Source organism: Aulostomus chinensis, chromosome 8 (assembly GCF_037954235.1).
Source record: "Aulostomus chinensis isolate RoL2024-O1b breed Wild chromosome 8, RoL_Achi_v1.0, whole genome shotgun sequence".
NCBI classification, from domain to species: domain Eukaryota; kingdom Metazoa; phylum Chordata; class Actinopteri; order Syngnathiformes; family Aulostomidae; genus Aulostomus; species Aulostomus chinensis.
Window position 1 is genome coordinate 6,738,511 of NC_141327.1, and position 27,067 is coordinate 6,765,577.

The window sequence follows — 27,067 nt, forward strand, 5'->3', positions numbered from 1 at the left end:
AGCAATACTGATTAAAAGATTGCTCAATTGTAACATAAACTACAAATTTCTTACCATAAAGGTGCATGAAAGTGTTAAATTCATTATGTGCATGTCATTAGTTTCAATTAATCTAGTCTATTTAAGTGTACACTTATTTTAATTTGAAGGACCTTTGCAAATGAGGAGACATTGGTTTAAGTGAACACCTCAAAAGGTAGTGGAAAATTCACTGACAGTAAAAACTATTTTAATTGACACTCATTGGACCTCTTCCAAAAGACTGCAGAAGGGGGCCCAGTCAGCTCCCTGCACAACAGCCATTTCTTTACATCATCCAAGTCAAGTCAAGTCAATTTTATTTATATAGCGCCAAATCATGACAAAAGTTATCTCATGACACTCAACAAGTAGAGCAGGTCGAGTACCACACTCCTTCAATGAATCTACACCCAACAATTCTCCATGAGCAAGCACATCCTGCAACAGTGGCGACAAAAACCTTCCTTTTAACAGGCAGGAACTTCGAGCAAATCCAGGCTCAATGGGGACGGCCTTCTGCTTTGACCGGTTGGAAGGAAAGAGAGCAGGAGAGCGGGGCTTAGACAAAGACAGAAGATCATAGAGGAAGCTCAAGAGGGAGAGAAAGGGAAGAGAATGATGGACAGATGGGAGCATGACCAGGTGATGCTAAGGGTGGCAGCTTGAGCCTCTTCAGGTCTGTAGCCTCCTCCAGCAGCACCCAGGATCTGGGATGTGGGGAAGCTCAAAGGCTCCAGAGAAGAAGATGAGTTAGTAACACATATGAGTATGATTTATGTATGACACATACAGGCAAGGCAAGGCAAGGCAATTTTATTTGTAGAGCCCGTTTTCACAAACAGTTTGTCTCAAAGGGCTTCACATGGCATCATAACAACATCCTCTGCCCTTAGACCCTCACACTGACTGAGGAAAAACTCCATAGAAAACCCTTTTAACAGGGAAAAATCTGAGAAACCTCAGGGTGAGCAACAGAGGAGGGATCCCTCACCCAGGACGGACAGACGTGCAGTAGATGTTGTTACAGACAAGAAAGCAGTTTACAATACAAAATGTGGGAAACATGGAAATGTTAACAACAGCTGAAGAAGGAAGCTTCTGGAAGGGGAGGCAGGGAGAGCAAGCCAGCTTGATGGGGGACTGGATGGCAGACTGGTTCATGGAAGGGGAGCGCGGGCCGGTGTAATAGTAACCTGAGTACAGGAGGACAGAGAGGAGGAGAGAGAAGCCCAGTGCACCATGGGAGATCTCCCTGGCAGTCTAAGCCTACAGTAGCATATCTAAGGGCTAGCCTAAGCCAGACCTAACTGTAAGCTTTATCAAAAAGGAAGGTCTGAAGTCTTTTCTTAAAGCTAGAGAGGGTGTCTGCGTCCCAGCCTGAAACTGGGAGACGATTCCACAGGAGGGGAGCCTGATAACTGAAGGCTCTGGCTCCCATTCTACTTTTAGAAACTTTATGTACTCAAAGTATCCGTGCATCCTGGGAGCTAAGGGTTCTAGCTGGGTAATAGGGGACTATGAGCTCTGTCAAATATGAAGGTGCCTGATTGTTAAGGACTTTGTATGTTAGGAGAATTTTAAAATCTGTTCTGAATTTGGCGGGGAGCCAATGCAGAGAAGCCAGAACAGGCTTCAAGGCTGAACACTAGTGTAATTTATGACATTAAGTATTGGGGGTCATTATAGTTTTATAGTCTGTAAACTGTCTTTAACCTGCTATAATGTGTGGCAGATGTGATGGCCATTAATGTAAATACCCAGCTCTGGTAAAAAAAAGTCTGATAGACTGTCGTCACTTACCTGAGAGCAGCTTTTAGTGGGTGCAGGTGGTGCCATTATATCTGTCTTGTGTTTTATTCTTCAAAATAAATTCCTAAATTCCTTGTATGCACTTCATTTTGGTAATCCGTTACAGCTAATAGATGAAATCTGAATTTAAATTAGGAACAGTTTAAACAAAATGCAAAACATTTCAATTGTTGACAAGAAATAGATGTCTGTCACCACAAAGGTATCATTTCCATGAAGGTCCAGTGATACTGGAGGCTACATTTGATCATGACAGTGACAAAAGAAATATCCTCATCAGTGAATGCAGGACATGAAAGCACTAAAAACCTGACCTTCACACACAAACATGTTTATGACTTTAACTTGATTTTTTTAAGACTGTAAATTTAACACAGTATTTTCACTGGTACATGAGAATCTGAGTCCTTAATCAGTAAACAAGAAAAAAAAAAGAGCTGAAACATGAATAAAACGCACTTAATAGCATTAAGCTATGCATCATTGACATTACTGAAGTCTGCAGTCAGCCATGTTATATCCTCTGGCATCCTCTGTCGACCAAAGCCTGTTACAACGTCCCAAATCAAAAAGTCAATAGGTTTTATTTTAAATTCCTTTTCAAATAAAATAAATTCATAAACATGTGCGAGAAATATTTTTAATATTATTTTTATACTTATGAAATATAAACAAAGCAATAATTTCAGCAGTTTTCAATTGGCACAGTATTACTTCTCTGAAATGGTTTCACTATGAAATGCTGTTCTGAATATGTTGTTTATTGCGCAGAAAAAGAGGACAAAATAACAAGCAAAAAATCAGTGGAGACTCCAGCTTCCTCTCACGGTCCTAAGATGTGCAAGTTAGGTTAAACAGCGACGCTAAATTGACCGTAGGTGTGGCTCCGTGCGTGCATGGTTGATTATCTGTAAGAGTTGGCCCTACAACAAATTCGCAGACTGTCCAGGGTGTACACGAAGTCAGCTGGGATAGGCTCCACCAGCCCCCCCCCCCCCAACTGTTTATAGATAAGCAGTACAGAAAATGGATGGTTCAATGAATAACCAGTGGAATATTAAGTAAAAAAAAAAAGAATACTCAAGCTGCTCAACAATTTTTTCCCTCTCAATTTGTGCACAAACACATTTAATGCAGCTGCCATGACATTAGTCAAATAAGTGCATGCCTTTATTTTTCATAGTGAATACCTCTCAAAAAAATTGTAGCATCAATAATTCATTTGTTTCCCAGCGACTACGTTTTTAATTAAAGTTAAATGTGGCTGCAAAACAATATTTGATGGAATTCACCGCTGCTTGGTGAAATGAAAACTTTTCACATCCCTCAAGACGCATTCAAACCATTTAAGGTACTGCTAATGTCAACATCACAGCTGCAACTGCAAAAACGCCTCTGAGAGCACCAGTGGGACTTGTCTGTCACCAGTCTCCTTCTGCAGTGGTAAGATTGAATCTTTAATGTCTTCAAATACATCTAGACATTTCTCAGCAGCCAGTTTGGTGGTGAGATGCCAGACTGGGAGAAGTAGTTCCACCACCAGGGCTTTTCCTGCCGCTCTATCCCCCCTTCAGTTAAATCTGAATCTCTGTAGCGCTCAAACTGATTATAGGGATCAAATCGATCCCATGAGTCTACTGTGGGGAAGAGGTGGTCATCAATATCAGGCTCCACGGGGACCTGTGTGAAGGATGCAGTTAAGGAGACGATTTATTGACCATATATAATTGGGAAGTTAGATCAAAATGTATATGTCCAAACCTTCTCCAGGACGAAGTCAACACGTCCGGCATGGTTCATGTGATGAGGCAGATGAACCCTCTTGCTGACCCTGGAGTAACCCTTGGCTGTGGCTGTAAGGATGTGAGTACCAGGGTTCAGCAGACGCCAGTAGTCTCCATGTTCAGCTGGAGAAGAAAGAGGCATAGGAGGGGAGCGGGGTTTTGATGTAAACATGTCAGATGCGCAGTTGAGCAAATTAAGAGAAAGAAAGTAAAGAAAGAGCCTGGTAAAAGCCCAGTACACAGAAGGATGACATTTACCTGTGGTGACATCTTTCCTGATCCCTCTGACGGAAATGGTAGCGCCTTTTATCCCATTGCCATCCTCATCCCGCACCACTCCTTTTATCCCTCGATGGACCTGGTCAGGGATGTCATTCACAAGAACAAACCATATTTGTGTGTTCTGTCAATAACAATGTCTCCAAAGTAAGTAACTCATGATCACTTCTAGGCTTCCCCTCTAAAGGTTGTCAGTTCTAATCATTTATCAGAAAACTGAGTCGACTGAGATGCTACAAGAGTCTAAAAGGTCTTTTAACTTCTCCATGGCATGGGGGGTGGGGTGTTAAGAGTTATTTCAGTAACTCCTTTTCCCTACTTGATCAGAATAATTCATTTTAAGTGCCCCTCTCAAACAGGAATCAACCCAAGTATTCCAGAAAGAGGTAAGAAATACTACTGTTGCTGTTGTACTACTGCTCTTTACGTATATTATATATAAATACACATATAAGTGGCGGGGCATGCAGGGAGTGTTGTCCCTGCTCGGAGCTCACATCTCTGACATCACATGGTTAACCTGCACAGAAACATTTGAGTAAGCAGCAAACCTCTGCTTGATTTGCCCACTGATGGAAGGGACAGAACACCAGCGATGACCACCTGGTTACAGGCAGCAAGGCCAAGGGGCACACTATTGTTCCAGCTAGCATGGTGAGTGATGAGTGACACTGCACCCAAGGTCCCTCATTGACAACAGCCCCACGTAGCCAAATCATCCCGAAATTTGCAGCCAGATTGCATATCACTGCAGTCGTTTAAGTGACACTTCTGGAGTCACAAAGAATTCAGTATGAGGGGAAAAGAGACTAGGCTAGCGTGCCTCGGCAGCTGCTGATGCCATGTGTTTTACTGAGTTTACTTTGATTATGGCCATTAATAACAGAATAATTTATCTTATTTTCATTATATACTGCAATTCAATTATATCCTGGAAAGTTGTAAGAAAAATTGTGTTGAATCAATTTACACTTGTGAATCATGCAAATCATGCAGCTATATATAAGCGACTCATTGTACTGAATATCCAAATCCAAACTGACTCAGAAAGTCAGGTAAAGCCCTTGTCAGTTTCTAATGTTTAACAATATATTTGTCCAATTAGAAAATCCCCAGACATACAGATTCTAGAAAGCTGAGCAGAGCCTCCTTATTCCTCTTCCACTCTGGGTAGAGCTCCACTTCTGAGGGGTATTTGTCACAACCAAGCTCCACGGTGATCTCCAAACAATTAGTGTGCAAGTAGTTGAAGTCTGACATACCTGCAAGGGAGAAAAACAAAATGGAATAAATGGATACAGACCTCCACTCTGAAGTATAGTAACTGCATTTAAAAACAAGCTTCATTTGCAATGGAAATATTAACTGCTTGGTTTCCTCTACAGTCCGGCTGTTCAGGAGTTCCCGATGTAGTCTGAATATTTCTCTCTTACCACCAGCGAAACTGTACCACAGGGCACCATTGATGATGCCCCTAGTTCGGTAAAAGGAGGCTCCACACCTCTCAGTGTCATTGTTTGACATGGTGGTGTGAGCGTCGGCATATGTGCGAGCCAGCTGCTTGAAGACCTGTGAATGTGAGGAGTTAATACAGTACGTCTGTTAAGCTGCTGAATGACCTGGATGTCTGTTCTGCTGTCAAACCAAAGTATTTGAGTGTATCCACATCAGCTACCTGTTCATCTGGTGTGGGGGAGAACATCCTCTCCTCATGCAGGTGTCTGGAATAGTCAAAGGGATAGGAGACCACCAGCTCCCCTCCGTGGAGGCTGGCAGACTGGACAAAGGGCAGGGACCTGATCCACTTCATCACAGCATAGGTCTCTGGTGCCACCTACAGTCCAAAGAAAGGTACTGAGGATCTCTGTGGGTCTCAAGCAGTGCTCTTTTTATGTAAGTTTAAAATGGTGAAACCTATCCCTATTAACTTTGTAAGTTACTTCTAAAATGTTTTGAATGGAAACATCATGATAGACCCCAAGACAGAACTATTGTGATAGATAAATACAGATAGATACGTGTGGAAAAAAAATGTTTCGCTTTGTTGGACTCCGCTGCTTTTACTACTGAACAGTTCCTCTTCATAACTGGGTAGATTTCAACAAACAAAAACGAATGAAAGTTATTTCATCTTACTTTTCCAAACCAATAGGCATCAGGGATTGGGATGTGGTCGATGCGATAGTATCTGCTACGGCGATTGCGGTAGAAAACTGATGTGAGATCTGGAAAGTTGCGGTTCAGGTCAAGGTTCTGGGCATTTGTCCGGCCGTTGGTCCAGCCATTCAACAAGTGACCCTGAAACATTTAGGTTCACACAACTAGGGGCATTAGCAGCTGTCAGGATGTGTAAAACTCTGAGGATGATACATGATGATGATGATGTGATGATGATTATGACGATGACATTAGTAGGAGCAGTGATTACATAAAAATAACTGGAATATTAGTCTGAAACATGAGAAAAAACATGTTAGACTATCATTGTTCATTCCATTGTTAACATGTAGACAAGACCATTTATCCGTCAAAGAAACTATAGCAAATGGACCAATAAGAAGAAACCACTGTTATAATTTATACATGTTCAAGTATTTGAATACAGTTTCATTTGTCATAACATGTAGTTGAAATCTATTAATCAGTCTATTAATCAGTGGTGGACAGTGACAATGTATATTGACTTGAGTACTGGACTTAAGTATATTTTAGGAGTATCTGTTGTTCAGTTTTGTTTTTTTTTTACTTTGGAATTTATGACTTCACTTTTTTTTGTGAAGCAACAAACCTGAGAGATGCTCACTTTCAAGCAACAGTAAACAGTGGCAGATAATCACAAAAATTCAAAACCGAAGCACCCATGGATGTATCTCTAGTCTTTTTTAAAGATTCAATTGCTCTACCTTTACGTCACTCATTACAACACACACCGCAGAGATTATGGAAATACACAACACAACAAAGCCCTGATATTAAAAAAAGGGAAAATGTGACAGAGCAACTTTCACTTGTAATACAGTAATATTTGACCAGGAGTATTTATACTTTCACTCAAGTACTGCGGTTGTGTACTCTGTTCACTACTCTTAATAATACATTCAAATAATAGTTGATGATGACAACAGTTTTCCTTAACTATGCATTTCAATGTCTCAGACTGTCAAACTAAAACCAAACCTACACACCTCTCTTAAAGTTTAGCTGTATGTCATATTAGCCTGTAGCTTGCACTATCTACACATAGACAATGCTAATCTTCACGGTGGATGTCCTCTGATATAATTTTTTTTTCGTCAGTGTAAAAATGTAAATATGTACAAAAGATATCTCCTTATATTCTTGATTTTCTATTTTTCTTTTATTATATATTGTTTTTTACTGTGAAATGGAGCACTGCAATCCAACAATTTCCCACAAGGGATTAATAAAGGATTTTTGATTCTGATTCCGCTTTAACTGTCAAAGACATGGAAGCAAAAGCATCAGTCCATTTATTCAGGTATCCAGAGAGCCAAGAGCAGAAGAGCAGAGCAGAAGCAAAGCAGTAAGCTTTTATGTATCAATGTCATTAGTAAATTAATAAACTCTAGCCAAAAGTGTAGCTGTAGTTGTGTTACAATGAGACACCCCTGGTCATATTTCTCAGTTATTTGGCAAAGGTTTAACATACAAACTGGTGAACAGTGCTTTCTGGTTAGTGCAGCATCGAGTGTATCCAGCTTTCCCACTGCCAGGTGTAGTATTTTTTGGTTTTAAAAGTATATTTTGCAGGAATGCAGTTCCAAATTAATCTCTTGTTTGTTTTGGCTGATTAATGTGTCTGGTAGTGGGAGGACCTGAACTAGAGAGGAGATATAGAAAGACGAACAGGAAGGAGGAGGAGGAGGAGGAGGAGTAAGGCCTAAGCACTGAGACGGCTGGCTTGGAGCAATATGACACTGAAGTATTCCAATCAAAATACTGTCATATAAATTATTAATGATTTGAAGCAAAAACTTGGCTTATGTAACAATGACACGTTGCTCCAATGTCATAATTCATATTAGGGCAAGGGTGTTAATTATCACGTTATTTAGTTCCTAAAAAAGAGCCTTTAGAAGAGTAAAACATGTTACTGTACTTCAAAATCATTGTCTATGTCAACAAAACATGCTTAAATTTTGCAATAACAGAGTAAATCTCACAGAACAGTGCTGCATTCCTCCATCTCCTCACCAGACAAGATGAGAGGTGATGATTAAGAACGGATAATGGCGGTTTGTCTTGTTAACAATATTTACTTCCTGGTTGGTGAGCTCCGGGTCATTGTTATCCTCTACCTCTGAGGCAGCCAGCTCATAGCCGTCTGGGTTCATGGAGGCCAAAATATGGATGCGCGTGGTATTGATGAGGGTCTGAATTCGCTGGTTCTCCAGAAGGTATTCAGAACACAGGTACTGGGACAGGTAGATCAGCAGCTGGCGGCCTAGCACCTCATTGCCGTGCATGTTCCCCACCAGCTTGATCTCTGGCTCCACTAGAGTTTGCAGACAGAAGCAAAAATCCTTTATCCAGCATTCACAAGTGCACGCTGTAAACACAACATTATCACCTTATAAAGTTGTGGCAGACATGTTCGCTGATAATTAACTCTCCACTTCAAATGTTGCTATTTAGCTGCTAAATAGCAAGCTAGTCACTTACGTTTTTAGTGGAGGCTAGATAGGTATATTAAAACTATTTGAAAATATCTTCCTGTTGCAGCTGAAAATGAAGTTGAGAGCAAGAAGTCTGAATGTAATAGTAAACCTATACAAAGAACAAAACACTGACCTGAAACGTGCGAATTAAAACCACCTCTCACATTATAACCATTTGATCCATTATTGATAGAGAAATATTTAGTACAGCTGAAACAAATCTAAATTTTTTTAGTCTTTTGGACAGAAGTTTAGCAATAAATCCAAACCCAAATAGCATGTGGTGTAGTGTGGTGCTCGAACTGCTCTACTTGTCAAGTGTAATGAGATAACTTTTGAAGTGATTTGGCACTATACAAATAAAACTGACTTGAATATAAAAATTTTCAATACCATATGTAACTTGAGACCATTTGTAGGCTCAGAAGTGTCTCTTTTGTTGCATTGTGCACATCTTAACTAAGCAATTTGCATCTTGGGGACTTAATATTCCACATACTGCTAGATTATAAAAGTGCCTCTCTGCATCATTTAAGAGGAAAGCTCAATATTTTATGTCAAATTACTTCCACCAAAGAGGGAATGTGCTATCTGGCAATAGTCTGTTTTTTTTTTTAATGTCTGTCATTACAATTGTACAAAAACTACAATAAAATAAACCCACCAAACATGGTGGATGGGTGTAGAATGTCAATAAGGCCAATAAGAACATCAATCCATCCATGCCTTCTAGTGAGAGGCAGGTTCACCCTGGACGGGTCACCGATCCATCACAGGGCCAACACATATAGACAGACAACCATTCACACTCACAGCCACACCTACAGTCAATTTAGAGTCTCCGATGACCCTCGTCCCCTCTTGCATGTCTTTGGACTGTCGAAGGCAGCCGGAGTACCAGGAGAGAACCCACACAGGTACAGGGAGAACATGCAAACAACAGAGAGATCCCGTGCTCAAGCCGGGACTCCAACCCAGAAGCTACTTGCTGTAGCACTGCAAACACTTTCCACACCTCTGATTTCCCCGCTGCTCTTGTAGTGAGTCTAGCGACAGCAAATTCACCTGCAGTAAGTTTACTTTTCACCAACTCCAGGGCCAGACTTAAAAGCGTGCACGCAGCAGCATCAGGTTTCCCCCCGCCTCTCTCCACGATGCATGCAGCAGGCTGGGACTTTCTTTTCTGGTGATTTTTTTGGGGGGGGGGAAACAGGTTGCCTGACGTCGACCCATCCCGATTCGACCTGCCCCACTTGCATATTTTTTTGACCCAAACCTGGCTCGAACCTGCGGGTCCCGTTGGGTTTGTCGGGCTAGCACCCATTGAGAGCTCTAGTTCAGATCATCAGTTATTTGTTTGCTGTATTTTACCAATGTTCTTTATTGGATTTGTGGTTTATAAACCCTTTTTATACTGTGCTTGTAGTTTTTACTTGGGAATGATGTTTTGAATTGCCTAGGTTTAGCTGGTTTTCTCTAGGATAAACAAGAGCTCTTTTCCTTTATGTAATACGTTACTGCACTATCTCTGCTAGCAGCTGGGTCCCATATCCATCATGCAAAATAAGTTTAAAAGAAAAAAATGAAGAAAACTTGGCTGGTAAAACTAATGTCATCACAATGGTGAACATATAGACATGAAGACAAAACTGCACTGAATTTTATGGTAGGGAACTGAAAATTTGAGAGATGACATTATGGCGTCAAATTTACGCCAAAAGTGCACCACGAGCGCGTATTACGCTCCACGAGCATGTATTACACTCCACGCACGCACTGAACCTCCCATGCGCGCACAATTCTGTGACCACGAGCGCTACTCTTTACTGCAGGCACAAAAGTCAACAAATGTGCACGAGTTGCAGCTGTCTGTGCTCTCTGTGTATCAATCTGCTCATTTGTTGATCTACTCCTGCGAACTCGTGTGAAACATTGGAAAAACCACGTGTAGACAAAAAGCACAGAAACAATCATTGGTCTATGATTGGCCACTTTTCTGCTATCCTGGCCCAGTAACCCCGTTTGCTGTGGCTTCCATAACAAAAACATGTCTCGAGCTAACGCGGCTGAGTCAGAGTTTGGTGAAACATGCATGTTTCAAAGAAAAAAAATCATAAAACTCTTACTCACCAAACTCCAACTCGTGAAGCGTAATACATGCTGGTGGTGGACTTTTGGCATAAATTTGACGCCATATGGCATGTTGAATGGCAGACAGAGACAGAGTTTAAGATCAGTGAGTTTAAGAATATGTTATGAAAGCAGAGAAATATAGGAGATGCATCTTGAATATTTCAAAAAGAAGTGATTGACAAACAGGGAAACAAATCTTATTTATACAAAAGAATACAGAACAAATGTTTATACAGATTACTCACACTGCGGTTCTATACTCACAGATCTCATGCTGTCCAGGATTGTTAGAGAACTCGATAACCAGTAAATCTCTTCCCTCAGTGCTGCGCCCGATACTGTAGACATGAGAGATATGGGAGCACTTGGCAGCTGTTCTCTTCAGTAAACTGTACATCTGAGCGTTGGAGGTATAGGTGAACTGGATGATGGTGCTGGGTTCTTCGGGTGAGAGGCTGGACCTTGCTAGCTCCTGTCTGGCTGAAGGAGGGACAGTTGGATTTAGGGAAATTGAAAAGAGCATTGGGGTTTGCATTTGCTAAAGAACTAAAAAAGAAAAGTGTGAGATTCACCTTTCAGCCCTGCTAATGGGTCAAAGCAGCCCTCTTGGTCACTGGCAAAGAAGCGGTCACAGTCCAGGAAGTAAGGCCAAGCCATATCGATGGCCTCAAAGGCATGGTTACAGTCCCTCCTCAGGGCTTCACATGTGCTGCGGCATGGCTTGATCATCTTGTCATTCTGACAGGGGGAGGCGAGTACCGAGCAACCAACGAGACGAATGTCAGGGGAGCACTCTCCATTAAGGAGACCATGGATAACACTTAGGAGGAGGTACTCCGCCCCTGATTCTGCTTCCAGACGTGTCCGATGGCCAAGGATGTTGGGGAATATGGTTCTGAAGTGGCAGAGTAGTATTAAAATACACATTCAAGTGAGGGATTACAATTGAAGACAAAAAGAGACTGGTGTAAAATAAAGCCAAGGCATAGTTAATATTTGTCCACCAGTCTCTCCAATCCAGCTACAGCCAGGATTCTAAAGCAGGCTACATGGACGTGCAGGAGTACACACATTTACACAGGGGATAGCCCTCCTTCAAAAATAATACACTGCCTACATTCTGCAAAGTCCCCCTCACTTCTCCTGTCCCAAGTCCTTCTTCCTCTGATTGTCTCTAACACTCATCCATCTCACTCCATATGCCTAAATGTACCAAGAACTAGCCAGTCAGAGGCAGAGTAGTGTCACGGGTAGCTTTGCCGGGGACGCGCTCCCATGAGGCCAATGTTTATTTTCTCCTGGATCTGAGAAAATAAGGCCCCCTAGAACTCAACTTGCACCCTTGCTTTCTCAAATATGAGTTAGAATTTGAAACAATCTCGTCCCACAACAGGAGGGATTCAATGTTTCAGGGTGGGGGGGGGGGGGGGTACAGGACAAAGGTTTATAAACCACTGACCTGGAGTATTCCAAATCATTGCAGTAGCCCAGGTTCAGCTCTGTGCAGGTAGCTAAGAGGACAGTAAGGCTGATAAGTTATAACACAAACATTCATGGTTAGTGTTAGTCACAACCTCTAACTCCCACCTATGAATGGAAGTAAAGAAACCTGCTTTTCATCATTATTTTCTGGCAGAAGAATAGACTATATTTGATTGATGTAGAACCTGATGTTTCAAAATGGAAAACTGCAATATGGTTTGCAGCCCTGAGCAGAATGAGCTGGAGGAGTGCCTCCTCTCCCAGAAGAGACTGAAACCTGTTGCATCTTGCAGTAACACATGGTATTTCAAAGTTTCCAGCCCTGAAGGTCAGGTCTTGGCCTGAAAATGCAACTCAGTTTTCATACAGATGGCCAGACCAGACCAGTGATGTAACAGCAGGGGTCTGATAATTCCATTCACTTCATTAATGTGTCATCACCCTAGAATTTCTAGTACACACTCACTGATGTTTATCATTAAAGTAACAGCACCACGTCTTGATAACTTGAGTGCTACAACACCAAACAGGAATGTTCACTTACGTTTTCCCTCAATTACGGTGTTGCTGCATTTTCCTGTTAGAGAAAACAATGAACAAAAAACAAAAAAAAAAAAAAAAAAACAGTAAGACAAAAGGTAGTGTGAGTCACAAATAAAAACGCTAGGAGGCGACATCTGCAAAAAGTGGCGACTCGGTCGTGGGCTATTAGAAAGATATCAGATTTACTGATGTCATTGACAGTTCGCCTGATGTAGAGCAGACTCAAACCTTACAAATGAAGAAATAAAGCTTCAACAGAATGGTTTATACAGGCCTGTAAGCAACAACGTGGCTCATAGCATGAGGAAATATTTTACGGCAGAGCAAGCTTTCTTTATCATGACAGAGAAATTATCTTCAGCAAATACAGAGATTTTCTCTCTATATAACACACATTCACATTTCAAACAAGCGTACCTAAAAACTCGTCTCCTGGATGACAAGTCTGCGGCGGAGCGCACCAGCAACTTTTCGTCAAGGATAGAAACAATAGTAGCAGTCCAAATGGCATGTTACAGCGAAGTAAGGTTGCTTGACAACGGCGAATGATGTGGCAGTTGTGTGTTGCAAGCTGGAACTTCTCTGCTCTGTAAAGTAGATGATAATTACCACCCACAGCACGGAAACCTCCTTCCTTTGTCTGAGCAGAGCATCCCTGACCCGAGCTAGAGTGTGGCGCGGCGGGATTATGGCACACTACCGTGCTGCCGATCAGATTTCACTGCAGTGTGTGTGTGTGCGCGTGTGTGTTTGTGTGTGCGTGTGTGTGTGTAGGGGGAAGAGGAAGAAACGTGGATTGTGGGGGTGGGAGCCACAGAAGTTCACCAATTAAACGCAAGAATAGTCAACCTTGATCTCCACGCTCGCGAACTGTTATCCGACGGTTCCCAACCTAGGGCTCACGGCCCTGCAAAAGAGCCCAAACTGATGAATCTAAAGGGAACAAAAATTCCTGTTTCAATTCAGTCTCCTGTGTATAATTTTGAAGATTTTTTTGAAATTCTGAATCCCTTCACCTTCTCAAGTGTCTATCAAATGAGGAAAAATCTGATATGATTTTTAGTTTGAAATAAAGTCAAACAGGAATGAATCCTAAAACCCTGAAGTAAGCCATCATTAGTTAATTTCCAGTTCCTTCATCTTTATTACAGCTGTTGATTTTTTGGTTTTGGTGAAACAACAGATTTTGTCAGCCGATAACGCCACTTGATTATAATTTCACCTTTTCTTTAAGGAATAAACACTGTTGTAAATGTTACTTGTCAATGTTGAAGCTTTGTATGTGTTTAAAAAAATGACTGTTGCTATGGTTAAATAAGAGGTTGTTGCGGACATTGTACGCCACTGCTGGGGGGAAAAAAAAAGAAGTTTTGGAAGAATCATTGAGAAGTCATGTCTGTCCATCCATCCATCCATTATCTACCGCTTATCCTGTTAAGGGGGCTGGAGCCTATCATGGCAGCCTTTGGGCGCGAGGTGGGGTGGACGGGTCACCAGTCCATCACAGGGCCAACACATATAGACAGACAACCATTCACCCCCGCACATTTTTTAACTGTCATTACCATTACTTGTTGCACTTTGTAGTTTGGCCTTGGTGTCTCACAATCTCTCTGTGTTTCCACAGATCCACCAAAGCTCCATCTCTCTGCTCCAACCGCCGCCTGCATCGCCCCTCCTACCCCCCCCCTTTTTTTCCCCTGCTGTTACACCGGCCTGCGCTCCCCTTCCATGAACCAGTCTGCCATCCAGTCCCCCATCAAGCTGGCTTGCTCTCCCTGCCTCCCCTACCAGAAGCTTCCTTCTTCAGCTGTTATTAACATTTCCGTGTTTCACATTCTGCATTGTAAACTGTTTTCTTGTCTGTAACAACATCTACTGCGCGTGTGTCCGTCCTGGGTGAGGGATCCCTCCTCTGTTGCTCACCCTGAGGTTTCTCAGATTTTTCCCTGTTAAAAGGGTTTTCTATGGAGTTTTTCCTCAGTCAATGTGAGGGTCTAAGGGCAGAAGATGTTGTTATGATGCCATGTGAAGCCCTTTGAGACAAACTGTTTGTGAAAATGGGCTCTACAGATAAAATTGCCTTGCCTTGCCTTGCCTTGCCTCACAGCCAAGCCTATGGTTGATTTAATTTATCCAATTAGCCTTGTCCCCATTTGCATGTATTTGGACTGTGGGAGGAAGCTGGAGTACCCAGAGAGAACCCACACAGGCACAGCGAGAACATGCAGACTCCACACAGAAAGATCCCCATGCCTGAGCCAGGGCTCAAACCACAAAAGCTTCTTGCTGTGAGGCGACAGTGCTAACCACTGCACCACCATGCTGGCCGATTTTGTTTTGTTTTGTTTTGTTTTTTTTGCTGGAAAAAAAGTTTAACTTTCATTAAATTTTGTTCATCAAAGAACTGATTTTCTGCAATAATCAAAATACAAAAACCTATTGTGCCTTTGGTTATGAGAACCCACAATGCAAATTCTGGGTTGGCCTACAAAACTATGTCATATCATTATCGCAATACTCAAAAATCGTATGATTTTGACTTTTAGTAGACTCATGGCGAGTGTGGCAGTGGACTTTATTCTTTAATCTTTGTGTGCTGTGGTATAATAATGTCACACGTCCAAACTTAATTATCTTACAATCTGTATCTCTCATCATAAAATTATCCATCTCAAAATATATTATCAGAAACAATTCATTTCCATTTTTCACAGAAACATGAAAAACACAAATTCAGTGTTACATCAAACATACAATAACATTGATGTGGTAATAAATGTAGTGTGTATTACATGTGGAGTTATCCTTGGCAAAGCGTCAGCAGGCAGACTGACCAGCCCTCTGGAACAGCAGACTGTAGACTTTCAAAAGGCCTTTGAAACACATCAGAGGCTTGAGGGGTTCCAGTGAATATACAATGTGTGTCCTGAGCAAATTTCCAGTAGCCGACATTGCTTCAACAGTCATGCCTTCTAGCCCACTGCTAAAGTGTCCTTAACAAGGCATTGACTCCTCTCCATTAGCTGCTCATTAGCGACCCTTGACCTTGGTGCAGAAAGGATGCAGATGATGCATCATTTGAAACCGCAGCACATTGAGTTCAGGTGGTTCTGCCATGGTTGTCTTCTGTGGTGTCCAGTATGCTGCTTGTGCTGTGGACAGACAGTGAATACCGATGCTTTCCCAGAACCCGACTGATGATGCTAACCAGGACCTTCCTGTACTGGTGCCGCAGAAGACAGTAGACAAATGGGTCACTGGAAGCCTTGGCATAGGACAGACATTTGGTAGTGATACCCCAGTACTGGGGGATGTACACTGAAGGCAACAGCTCCACCAACCTGCAGTTGGAAGAGTTAAAGAGGTGAATTCCCTCCTGTCTCAGCCTGATATCACCACCATCTCAAAATAATGAGAAACAGTGAGTCCAACATGCATGACATATTACACATGACACAAGTGTGGCATGAATTTTCATCTGCCACTATGTTTCCAAGTAACCTCTCTATGTTAATTCAAGGTAAATACGTTTCTGCATCACGTTTAATCCCTTTTGGATCTACCAACATTAACAAAGTCTGATGAAATATACTGCAATATCCACACCTGTCACAATAATTGCCCTATCAACTTATCAAACAAATGGACATGACCTAATTAATTTTGTTGACCCCAGTGTATTGCCTATTGAGTTGACATTCATGTTTGTCCACATATAAATGTTATCCCCCTCTCTCTTTATACTTAATACATATATACACACACACACACACACACACACACACACACACACACACACACACACACACACACACACACACACACACATATATATATATATATTTCAATCATCTTTGACAGGATGTACCCTCATGTTAGTCTATGCCATAAAAGGTTTTTAAAATGACAGTGATATACTTTATTTCAACAGCTAGGAATATACCCTTGGAAAAATATAAATGTGAAACTGTTAGAAACTCTCAGGCAATTGGAACTTCTTGATTATATAAAAAAATAAACCATAATGCAATATTCAATTACACAGAAATTTTGCTTGAAAATAGTCCCCTCAGAATTAAAACCTCTCATACTCTTATGCATAAACTTGTTTTTAAACCGGTACAACTTTTTTATTTTTTTTCTTTCAGATAGGAAGCAAAGCCAAATTTGTAACACCTTGCTCCCAATATCGTTAGTGTTCCCCTTGTAACCTTCAATCACTCAAACTTTAAGAAGAAAAAAGAGAAAAGATTTAAAGTTACACGGGGTCCCCAACAGATGCTAAATGATAAACCCTATGTTAATGGAATGGGTCACTGGCAATGCGACAATATCAAACATGTTTAATATTCTTGCAGGCCTTTAGTCTTGTCTTTTGCTGTTCAGTGACATTGACATTTATCAACAACCAATAGGGGCAAATCTTTCGAGGCCAAACAGTGGGAAGACCTGTTGTATATCTGTGTTATCTTCTTCTACTCCGCTTCTCAGAGCCATTGTTACTTTGCCTATACTGCAAACTTCTGATAGAAATATGCACTTGAACCACATGATTGAAACAGAACATGAGACATTATCCCTTCTTAAGAGTTTTAATGTTATCTGTCAACATTTTTTATTTTCTTATTGCAATTTACTTTATAAAATAGTGTTTTAATAAAAAAAACAACTTAATTCATATTCCCTTGTCCTTTTTTGCACATACAAAGAAGAGCCTTCCCCACCCCCCACCCCCCCTTTAAACAAGGTGCTTTTACTCGAGTAGATCTTTGGACTGGTACTTTTACTTAAGCATAGCTAAAATTTAATCAAATCAATCGTCCTTTGAGTACTTTGTACTCCTTTGAGTTAAATAGTTGAGTACTCTTTCCACCTCTGGTTATTTTATACTGCATTATGGTTATATATAGATTGAACAGAAACTTTATTGACTCCAGTGTGTTGATTGCCTATTGTATCTGTAGAGCACATGTTGTTCCAATGTAAAGCGCTATATTGAGTATTATGGTCAATATAAACCCATTAATGTATAGACCCACTTCAGGCTCACATATTCCCTGAGGCCATTTTAGTAAAAGCATGAGACACAGTCACGTTGGCTAAGCTTGGTATAAAAAATAAAATCAGAAACTAATGGGCTGAGAGCAGACTGTTACCTTGTTAGGACATATGGTGAAAAACAGAGGATGAAGGAGCCAATGAAGATGCAAATTTTTTTCGTGGCACGCTGCCTCCTCTTCTTCTGTTCCACCAAACACCTCTCCTTCACACTGACAGAGAGAGAGAGAGAGAGAGAGAAGGAGAGAGAGAGACAGAAACAGAGAGAGAGAGAGAGAGAGTTACACAAACAAGTCCACTATTTGAAACATCCCAGACTACAGGCATGGGCCATGTGCTCCATGTGCACCTTTTGAGTCTTTCAAGCTGAAATTTATTTTTTTGCAGTGGAAATGATATGATTTTTTTTTAATCAAAGTAGAATGCAAACAAAAAAAATAAAAAATCATCTTTATCATCATAATATTGTTATTATTGGACAGTAATATTCTACTTTTGATTTTGACTGTGTAGTGGCAAACAGTCGAACACTAAAAACCTGGCTTTTTATTGTATCGATGAAATTTCAGGGATCCCAATTGTTCTACAGGGAGTGTTTTGGTTAGCATTCATCCATCCATTGATTTTCTATAGCGCTTATCCGTTAAGAGTTGCGAGGGGGCTGGTGCCTATCTTAGCTTACATTGGGAAAGAGGCGGGTCACACCCTGGATGGTGCGTTGGTCCGTCGCAGGGCCATCAGGAGCAATTGGGGTTCAGTAACTTGCTCAAGGATACTTCGACATGGTCATCGGGGAAAGTGAGCATCGAACCAGCGACTCTTCGGTTGCTAGACAGCCACTCTACCTCTGAGCCTGCCGCCCTAATTAGCATTTATGTATTTCCAATATATAATTATATCAGAGGACAATCATTTGTAGTCATTACTGTAATTTTTAATTTTACTTATGGGTCCTGGCCCGGTACAAATACAGGTAAGCTTTGAGGTGGAAACTGTGGGCAAACTTTTTACTTTACCTGGGGTGAATGTCAACCAGCAGCAGCAGGGTTTGCACTGTGATGACGTCTATCCTCTTGCAGTGAGACTTGGCCACTTTTAAAACTTTGAGGTAAGCGAAGCACAGGACGAGGAGGCAGAGGCCGAAGCTGCAGCAGTGGAGGAGCGTGGTGAAGGTGGCATAGGCGGCCATCTGCGCCCTCTCCTCCCCGGCCAGATGGACGGTGCATGACGCATATGTGTGGCTGTAACCTCCCCAGTCCATGAGCAGCTGAGTCAGAGAGAATGTGAGAGAGTGCAGCCAGGAGTACGCCACTATCAGAGACGCATCCCTATAGCCCATCTTGCTGGAGTAGCTGAGGGGAAACACTACCGCGACCCATCTGTCTAGGCTGAGCGCTGCCATGCTTAGCATAGAGTTGATACTGAGGAAAGTCTCAGTAAAACTCACCGCCCGGCAGAACACGTCTCCGAAGGGCTTTGTGTGTGTGACCACACCGAGGAAAGTGGCAGGCATGTTGATGAGAGCGAGGAGGATGTTGGAGAAGGAGAGATTTAGAACAAAGATTCCAGGCACGTGGGACCTCAGCTCGGCGCTCTGCGTGAAACATAGCAGCACTGACAAGTTAGTCAACAAGGACACCACAGCGACCACCACGATGCACACTTCCAGCAGGAACTCTGGAATGGTCATGCTTTGAGGCTCGGATTCAGTAGCAGTTGAGGGGAGGATGCTGTGGTCGTGCCCCCCACAGATAGGTCATATTCCCGTCGCATATTCCAGAAGCGCGCTGGTGAGCATGAGACACGCGGAGAGCTGTCCAGTGTGCTGAAACTCCAACACACGCCCTTCCGTGGCTAAAAGCGGCAGGAGGAACCTCATGATATCAGATGTGGGTTTACTCCAGGTGTCATTACAGCTATTAAGTCCGGAGCGCAAATGGTGACTTCAGTTTACCTCTCTCTCTGGTAACTCTCGATCATGCGCACTATCCAGCGCCTCCTCTCTTGCTGGCAATGCCGTGCGCCCTGCACGTGCAGTCGGTTGCTGGCTCATGTGACGCTTGAACAATATCCATGCAAGCAGGAGTTAATATCAAAGATATGGGGGGGGGGGGGGGGGCTTGGTGTTTGCACACACATTTCTGTTTCCCTCAACCAAAAAATGATATTGGTCCAAACACACTGATGACAAATTTAGGCCTCTGTGTGTGTGTGTGTGTGTGTGTGTGTGTGTGTGTGTGTGTGTGTGTGTGTGTGTGTTGTTTGTTTGTATTGTATTGCCTTTAATAACAACCCCCCAGTGGACCAACATGAGGACGGTTCAGTTGTGACCACAGTGACAGATTCAGTCTTTCTCCCCTACAAAATAAAACAGCAAGTGAAGCTGCAAGAGGGAGAATCACTCATCTCCATAGCAACAGTGAATCTCCAGTGGCTTCATCACTCTTTGAACTTTCGTCTACTTTTGCTCTGATTTCTGTTTATCTCCCTCAAATGCCTGATCAAGCCGATTGCCACAATGTGTTCATGCAAATACCAGACAGGGCAATGGACACTGTCAGCGTTACACATGCAGGTTGTTAGAGGTGGGGTGACAGGGAGGAAGGGAGGGAGAGGGAGGGAAGCAGGAGAGGAAGGAGGGAACCTGAGGAAGAAATATGACAAGCAGTGGAGCAAGCATATGGCGGAACATGTGCAGGAATCTATCTATCTATCTATCTATCTATCTATCTATCTATCTATCTATCTATCTATCTATCTATCTATCTATCTATCTATCTATCTATCTATCTATCTATCTATCTATCTATCTATCTATCTATCCTAAGGTCTCGGGTCTTGGACAAGGGTTTAAGAATGTCCTCAAAAAGACTGCACAAATGTTTGTTTTCACCTCTACAAGCATGAAGGCATGTTGGTGTGTGTGAATGCATAGGCAAATTCTCCATATGTATGCATGATACAGGATGTGTATATATATATATGTGTGTGTGTGTGTGTGTGTGTGTGTGTGTGTGTGTGTATATGTATATATATATATATATATATATATATATATATATATATATATATATATATATATATATATATATATATATATATATATACATGCATGGTGATGGCTGTGTTGCCCCTCTTACCAGCAGCTCCCCAGATGTTGCTTATGCCTGCTAACCCTACAGCTTCCATTTATTTCAATCATTAACAGCTTCCTAGAAGATTACATTTACTGCATGCTGCCCTTTTGTTTTTGTCATCCTCAGTGGAATGTCTGTCCTTGTGTGTTAATTGATCTATAACCATGAAAGACAAAACCCCTTTGTTGCTAAGACAGTGAACAAGGGGGGAAGAAGAAGAGGTAAAGAGAAATTAGCCCTCAGCCAGAAGAAACCCTCTTTGTGGTCACGTGTTTCCTCTGAGTTCCCTGGGTTGGAGAGGCAGTTACACAAGCTAAAGAATGCTGATGGCAGAAGCACTTAAGAGGTCCTGTTAGCAAGCGTGGGGTCCAGTTGACTTCCCCTAAGCTGCTGCCCATGGCTGTATGACTCTATGTATACGCTAAGTGCGTGTGTGTGATTACATAACACAATTCCCACGGTCTGCAACACAATATGGAGCTCTCACATCACCTTAACTTTGCAGTCATTTCTTTCGCCTCAAACGGGAGAATTATTTAACTGTCCGTGAGTCCTGCATCCATCCATCCCCACCCCCTGCTTTTAAAGAGAAATTTCTATCCCGGGTGTATATTTGCCAGCATGACCTTGAGTCATTTAATGAGCAGTGGTTGTCCTCCCCCTATTGCTTAGGGACTAAGAATTTTTCACCTTTTTTTTGCGGGAGTGACTCCAATCAGTTTTCTCTATGCAGCACAGTTCTACCATTAAATGACCCAGAGAGCAGTAGTGGCATGTCCCTTGTCCTGCCATGATGATGATGAGAGAAGAAGCAAAGTGATAAAAGATGGAAATGAGATGATGATGTGAGGAAAAGAGAGAGAGTGAGAGAATGGAAATAAATGTCATGAGTGTTTCTGGAGCGTGGGAGTCAGGGTGTATAAATAGGTTTCAGCCCTGTGAGCAGCAGAGCAAACACTCTGCACATGAACGCTAACTCACACAGACACGCACATGTCCAGACATACAGCAAAAGACTCGCTCTCATCCACGCGCTCTTCGTCACTCTGAGGCACTCCCTCTCTCTTGCTTGCTCCTAGTCACGTGCTGACAATGTGGATGCCTGACATAAATGTATGTGATGCTAACCAAGGTGAGAAAATTGGTTCATTTTCTGAAGACTTAAAGATGTACTTCCTACAAGAATTATTTTTGTCTTTCAAGTACTCACACATATTTGTTTAATACATTTGATCCCCCTGCATCAAAGAGACAGTTACTACTGTTAAACTGCCCCAAAATGCCCATTTACAAACAAACTTTAGTGTGGATCCATCCTTTTCTAGCATATGAATTTGACCAAAATTTCTTTAAAAAAAAAACTTTCACTTGCCCATGCTCATTCAAGGTAGCACTAAACCATAAGGGTTATAGTTTGTTTTTTTATGTTAAAACAAAGAGTTTGCATATTTCTTAAAATATGTCTGGATAAAGGCTGCTCGGTGGTGCAGTGGTTAGCACTGTCGCCTCACAGCAAGAAGGTTCCGGGTTTGAGTCCCGGCTGTTCTCCCCGTGCCTGCGTGGGTTCTCTCCGGGTACTCCGGCTTCTTCCCACCGTCAAAGACATAAAGATGGGGACGACGCTGACTGAATACACTTAATTGACCGTGGGTATGACTGTGAGTGTGAATGGTTGTTGGTCTCTCTGTTGGCCCTGCGATGGACTGGCGACCTGTCCAGGGTGTACCCCGCCTCTCACCCATAGCTGCTGGGATAGGCTCCAGCCCCCTGCGACCCTTAATTGGAACAAGCGGAAGAAAATGGATGGATGGACAGATGGATAAAGAAAATGTAGATTATACCAAATGATGTGTTTGAGAATTTGTAAATCTGCATTCGTTCACTGTTTGTGCTATTGTTAGCCATCAGTGGTGACTAAATTTATTGTATGTGGCTTGACCTTTCAGCATTCTGCCATTACAACGCAAGGGAAAAAACATCATTGTGAGCTCAAGACACTCATTTGTGAGAAACTGAAAGCCATAAAATGTGGAACTATGGCTTCCACATTCTCTAAACTGGATGTTACATTGGGATATGATAACTTTTATCACATAGCTGCACCACCTACTATTTCACTCTTTCTTCAAAATTTAGATATTGGGTTGTTTTTGACCAATACTACCTAAATAAAAAATTGTATTGTGATTGTGATTATACTCATATGTGTCACTAACTTGTCTTCTTCTCCGGAGCCTTTGGGCTCCCCATATCCTAGATCCCGAGTGCTGCTGGAGAAGGCTACAGACCTGGAGAGGTTCAAGCTACCACCTTAACATCACCTGTTCACATCCCCGGCTATCAGTCTCTTCCCTTTCTCTCTCTCTTTATCTCTGTCCCTCTCTTTCCTTCAGTATATCTGTCTTCCTCCATTATCTGTCTTTGTCTCGGCCCCACTCTCCTTCTCTCTTTCCTCCAATGGGTCAAAGCAGAAGGCCGTCCCCATTGAGCCTGGATCTGCTTGACGTTCCTGCCCGTTAAAAGGAAGGTTTTTGTTGCTGCTGTTGCAGGATGTGCTTGCTGATGGAGAATTGTTGGGTGTAAAGTCATTGGAATGTGGTGCTAGACCTGCTCTACTTGCAAAGTGTCAGGAGATAACTTTGTTGTAAATTGGCACTATACAAATAAAATTGACTTGACTTGACTTGTGCAAGCTGCAGTCAGTGTTATCAGTAATCACTGTTATTTTCATATCTGCTTATACATCATTGTTCATTGTTTATTTTTGTTGACCTTGACCTTTACCACCAAAATATCCTTGAGTCCCAGAGGGCATTTGTGGCAAATTTGGAGAAATTCAAGGTGTTCCCAGAATACCACCTTATTAAAACTGGGACAGACACAGCACATATGTGAGGTGACTTTGCCCTTTGATGTTTTACCACTAAAAGCATTTGAATCCCAGTGGATATTTCAGCAAAATTTGAAGTAATTCCCTATGGGTGTTCCAGATATTAAATGAATAAGAATAGGACAAACAACTCCAAAATGCAAGAAAAGCCGATATTATATGTTATGGATGAGTGTCAGGTTGATGCTTTGTGCCAGACACTGATGAGAATACAGATAAAGGATCACAACATGGAAAAGAAACTGACAACAGTTTCTGATATCATTAGTGTCCTCTAATGGCGTATAACACCACTATAAACTAGGAGTCTGTTAATGTGAAGTTGATATCTTGGAGACTAATTAAAATGTCTAAAATTGAGTTAAGATGTGGAATATGTGAAAGAAGTAATTGAAAAAGTAGTTGTGTTAAAAATGCATATCTGAAGCAGGAACATTCCTTCACTGTATATGGGTTAGACCATTAGGGGAGAAGTTATTGAAGTATTCAATTAGGTATTAAAGACGTACCAAATAATCAAATGACTAAAACGTGACTAGTGAAATATATATTGTTAGTGAAAAGATTAATAATGAAGAGACGCATTAAGGTTTACCACATAGATATTGAGTTAATTTTTCATTGACCTATGATTCAAAATAAAATAAAATGCTCAGACTTTTAATCAAGGAAAACTTCACTTAATGAAAATGGGAAGAAGATGACTAAATAGATCCATCGTCATCTTCCGCTTATTCCTTACTAGTAAGGGTCACGGGGGGGCTGGAGCCTATCCCAGCATCTACGAGCGAGAGGCGGGGTACACCCTGGACAAGTCGCCAGTCCATCACAGGGCCAACATAGAGAGACAAACAACCATTCACACCTATGGTCAATTTAGAGAATCCAATCAGCCTAGTCCCCAAATTGCATGTCTTTGGAGGGTGAAAGGAAGCCAGAGTACCTGGAGAGAACCCACACAGGCACAGGGTGAACATGCAAACTCCACAAGATCCCGTGCCCGAGCCGGGACTTGAACCCAGAACCTTCTTGCTGTGAGGCCACAGTGCTGACCACTGCACCACCGTGCAGCCCGACTAAATACATGAAAAACAAAATAGACATTTGAGATAGGACTAAAGCAAAAAAAATTGCTGCTAAAAACTTTATTCCATATGGGTGTTGTTATTGTTTACATGAAATGACACTCATAAATTTATTAAATTCATCGGCCACGACCTTGTTTTTAATTTTTTTTCTCTCCCATCCCAAGTTTTTTTTTTTTTTCCACGATGACAATTCTGGCCCCCAGTCAGGCCATTAGAGAACATGTGGTTCTCTTCTTCGCCGTTATCTGAGATTTCAGTGTCTGCTGCCTTTTCTTGGCTGGCTGGTTTATTTTTTTCACAACTATGTGCTCCAGGAGTCTCCTCTTCTGCTTTTAAAATGGAGGGAAGAAGAATCTATGCTGGCAAAAAAGACTGTCAGGAAACAGCATGCTTTGCTTTTTCCAAATAAAGCTATATGAGCACCAGCCACTGCAGGGTAGCATACCCAGAGATGCTTCTTAAGTCAAACAACAACAACAACAAAATAAACCAAAATAATGAGACAAACAGACTCTTTTCATCTCAAGTAAGATGTCACATGCATGCCAACTGCCCTTGCAGAGTTCTGGGACTCTAGTTGGGCACATCTTGCTTTATTCTAATTAAGGGTCTTAGCCAGCAACAAAATTCCAAGCAATTATTGTGTTCCTTTAAAATTCTAAACGCACAGGGGCAGGAGGGGTGATCAAGGCACACAAGAAAACACCCACTCACAGCTTATGAACTCAACCAAATCATACACTTAGAAATATTGCCTGTGTGAAAACGTGTGCACAACCACACAGAGGTCTCAAGTTGTTAGTGAATCATTCAAAATCTGAAAACAGAAATAATAAGAAAGATGAGAAAGTCAGAGAGGGGGCTACAGACTGGCTTTATGGAAAAAGAGAGAATTCCAGAGAGAGAGAGAGAGAGAGAAAGAGAGAGAGAGAGAGGAAAACATGAGTCAGCAGTTCGACAGAAAGAGGGAGACAAGAGACAGAGAAAGGACTTTTAGGATTAAGCAATCTCTGAGCCCTAACAAAAGAATTTCTGGAATCACATTTCAGTGTGTGTGTGTGTGTGTGCGCGTGTGTGTGTGTGTGTATGTATGTGTGTGTGTGTGTGTGTGTGTGTGTATGTATGTGTGTGTGTGTGTATGTGTGTGTAGGATTTCTCTGAGAGGGTGTGTTTGAGGTCATCCAGTTCTGAAGAAGTTGTGTAAAAACAGTATAGCATTTGATTCTCTCCTTCTTGGAATGTTTTATGCAAGTTTTTTCCCCCCTCCAGACTTTAAAGAAATACTTTGTCCTAAAAAATACTAAAACATAAACACTTCCATCCCCACCCCCAATGTAAAAATACAACTGGCCGAGGCAGATGGCCGCTCACATATGTTTCAGCCTGTTAAAAGGCAGTTTTTCATCGCCACTGTCACAGAAGAGCTTGCTCATGAAGGAATTGTTGGGTGTCTTTTAATGATATTAATTTTAAGCGTGTGGTTCTCAACCTGCTCTATTTGCAAAGTGTCTTGATAAAACTTTTGGTGTATCTTCTTCTCATCCTACCAATCTACTGTGCCTGTCCGTCTCAGACAGGGACCTCTCCTCCTCCATGGCTTCCATTTGAATGGGATTTTATAAAGCCCCTTGACCCAAGAGGCTAAAAAGGTTAGTTTAGGATAGACTGGAAACAGCAATGCTAACATATTTCATGCATTCATCTCCATCTTTTCAACTATTTCACAAACAGCATTTCACAAAAAGATAATAGATCTCAATTTTTTCACAAATAGATGACAGTCTTTTATCAATTTTTATTGGATGATAATTTGCTTGTTTTAAGATTTATAGCTCACTGGTTAATACCAATGATTTTGGCACATGAGATCCGTGATTTATCCGTTAGTCAGGGCAGGTCACATATTTCCAGTATGGACCCTTAGGCAAGGTTCTTAATGATGCTAGCCCACATAAGGATGACCAACACCTGCGTGTTAAAGTCATACCAACTCTGACGTTGCTTGGGTCAACAAGGTCTGCGGCTGGTGCAAAAGAACCAGGCCAACCTGATGAGAAATGGACTAATAGAACAAGAAATTCAAGGGAAAGGAACATGAGAAGCTGAATAAATACCAAGGGCTGAAAGAGGAGCTAGATAAGATGTGGGGAGGGCAGGAAAC

General features: G+C 41.8%; 2 protein-coding genes across 3 annotated transcripts; both read right to left on the reverse strand.

The window, feature by feature from the left end:
* Positions 1-2,288: 2,288 nt before the first annotated feature.
* cpz (carboxypeptidase Z) lies at positions 2,289-13,480 on the reverse strand. 2 transcript variants are annotated; one of them, XM_086210653.1, is made up of 13 exons: positions 13,148-13,480; positions 12,732-12,764; positions 12,165-12,216; positions 11,278-11,600; positions 10,970-11,185; positions 8,213-8,409; positions 6,030-6,191; positions 5,569-5,727; positions 5,327-5,462; positions 5,016-5,155; positions 3,873-3,972; positions 3,592-3,737; positions 2,289-3,510 (listed from the first exon to the last, which is right to left on the reverse strand). In XM_086210653.1, the coding sequence occupies exons 1-13, from the start codon at positions 13,239-13,241 to the stop codon at positions 3,307-3,309; spliced, it is 1,962 nt and encodes a 653-aa protein (XP_086066779.1). In that variant the 5' UTR covers positions 13,242-13,480; the 3' UTR covers positions 2,289-3,306. The 2 variants fall into 2 exon arrangements, with proteins under 2 accessions (XP_086066779.1, XP_086066778.1); XM_086210652.1 differs by having other exon boundaries at positions 2,290-3,510; positions 8,174-8,409; positions 13,148-13,479.
* Positions 13,481-15,303: 1,823 nt separating this feature from the next.
* On the reverse strand, positions 15,304-19,781 carry gpr78a (G protein-coupled receptor 78a). Its single transcript, XM_086210056.1, has 3 exons — positions 18,808-19,781; positions 17,890-18,003; positions 15,304-16,074 (listed from the first exon to the last, which is right to left on the reverse strand). The coding sequence occupies exons 1-3, from the start codon at positions 19,479-19,481 to the stop codon at positions 15,834-15,836; spliced, it is 1,029 nt and encodes a 342-aa protein (XP_086066182.1). The 5' UTR covers positions 19,482-19,781; the 3' UTR covers positions 15,304-15,833.
* Between the last annotated feature and the right edge of the window lie 7,286 nt (positions 19,782-27,067).

What these genes read in the sequence shown, in the direction of transcription:
- cpz (XM_086210652.1), bottom strand. Translation starts at nt 13,241, where the DNA reads ATGCCATTTGGACTGCTACTATTGTTTCTATCCTTGACGAAAAGTTGC. An exon ending in CGGAGCTCACCAACCAGGAA is followed by an intron (nt 6,192 to 8,173) that starts GTAAATATTGTT and finishes TAAATGTTTCAG; the next exon opens with GGTCACTTGTTGAATGGCTG. An exon ending in ATGCCTATTGGTTTGGAAAA is followed by an intron (nt 5,728 to 6,029) that starts GTAAGATGAAAT and finishes TTTGGACTGTAG; the next exon opens with GTGGCACCAGAGACCTATGC.
- gpr78a (XM_086210056.1), bottom strand. Translation starts at nt 19,481, where the DNA reads ATGACCATTCCAGAGTTCCTGCTGGAAGTGTGCATCGTGGTGGTCGCT. An exon ending in CTGGTTGACATTCACCCCAG is followed by an intron (nt 18,004 to 18,807) that starts GTAAAGTAAAAA and finishes TCTCTCTGTCAG; the next exon opens with TGTGAAGGAGAGGTGTTTGG. An exon ending in TCACCATATGTCCTAACAAG is followed by an intron (nt 16,075 to 17,889) that starts GTAACAGTCTGC and finishes TTCCAACTGCAG; the next exon opens with GTTGGTGGAGCTGTTGCCTT.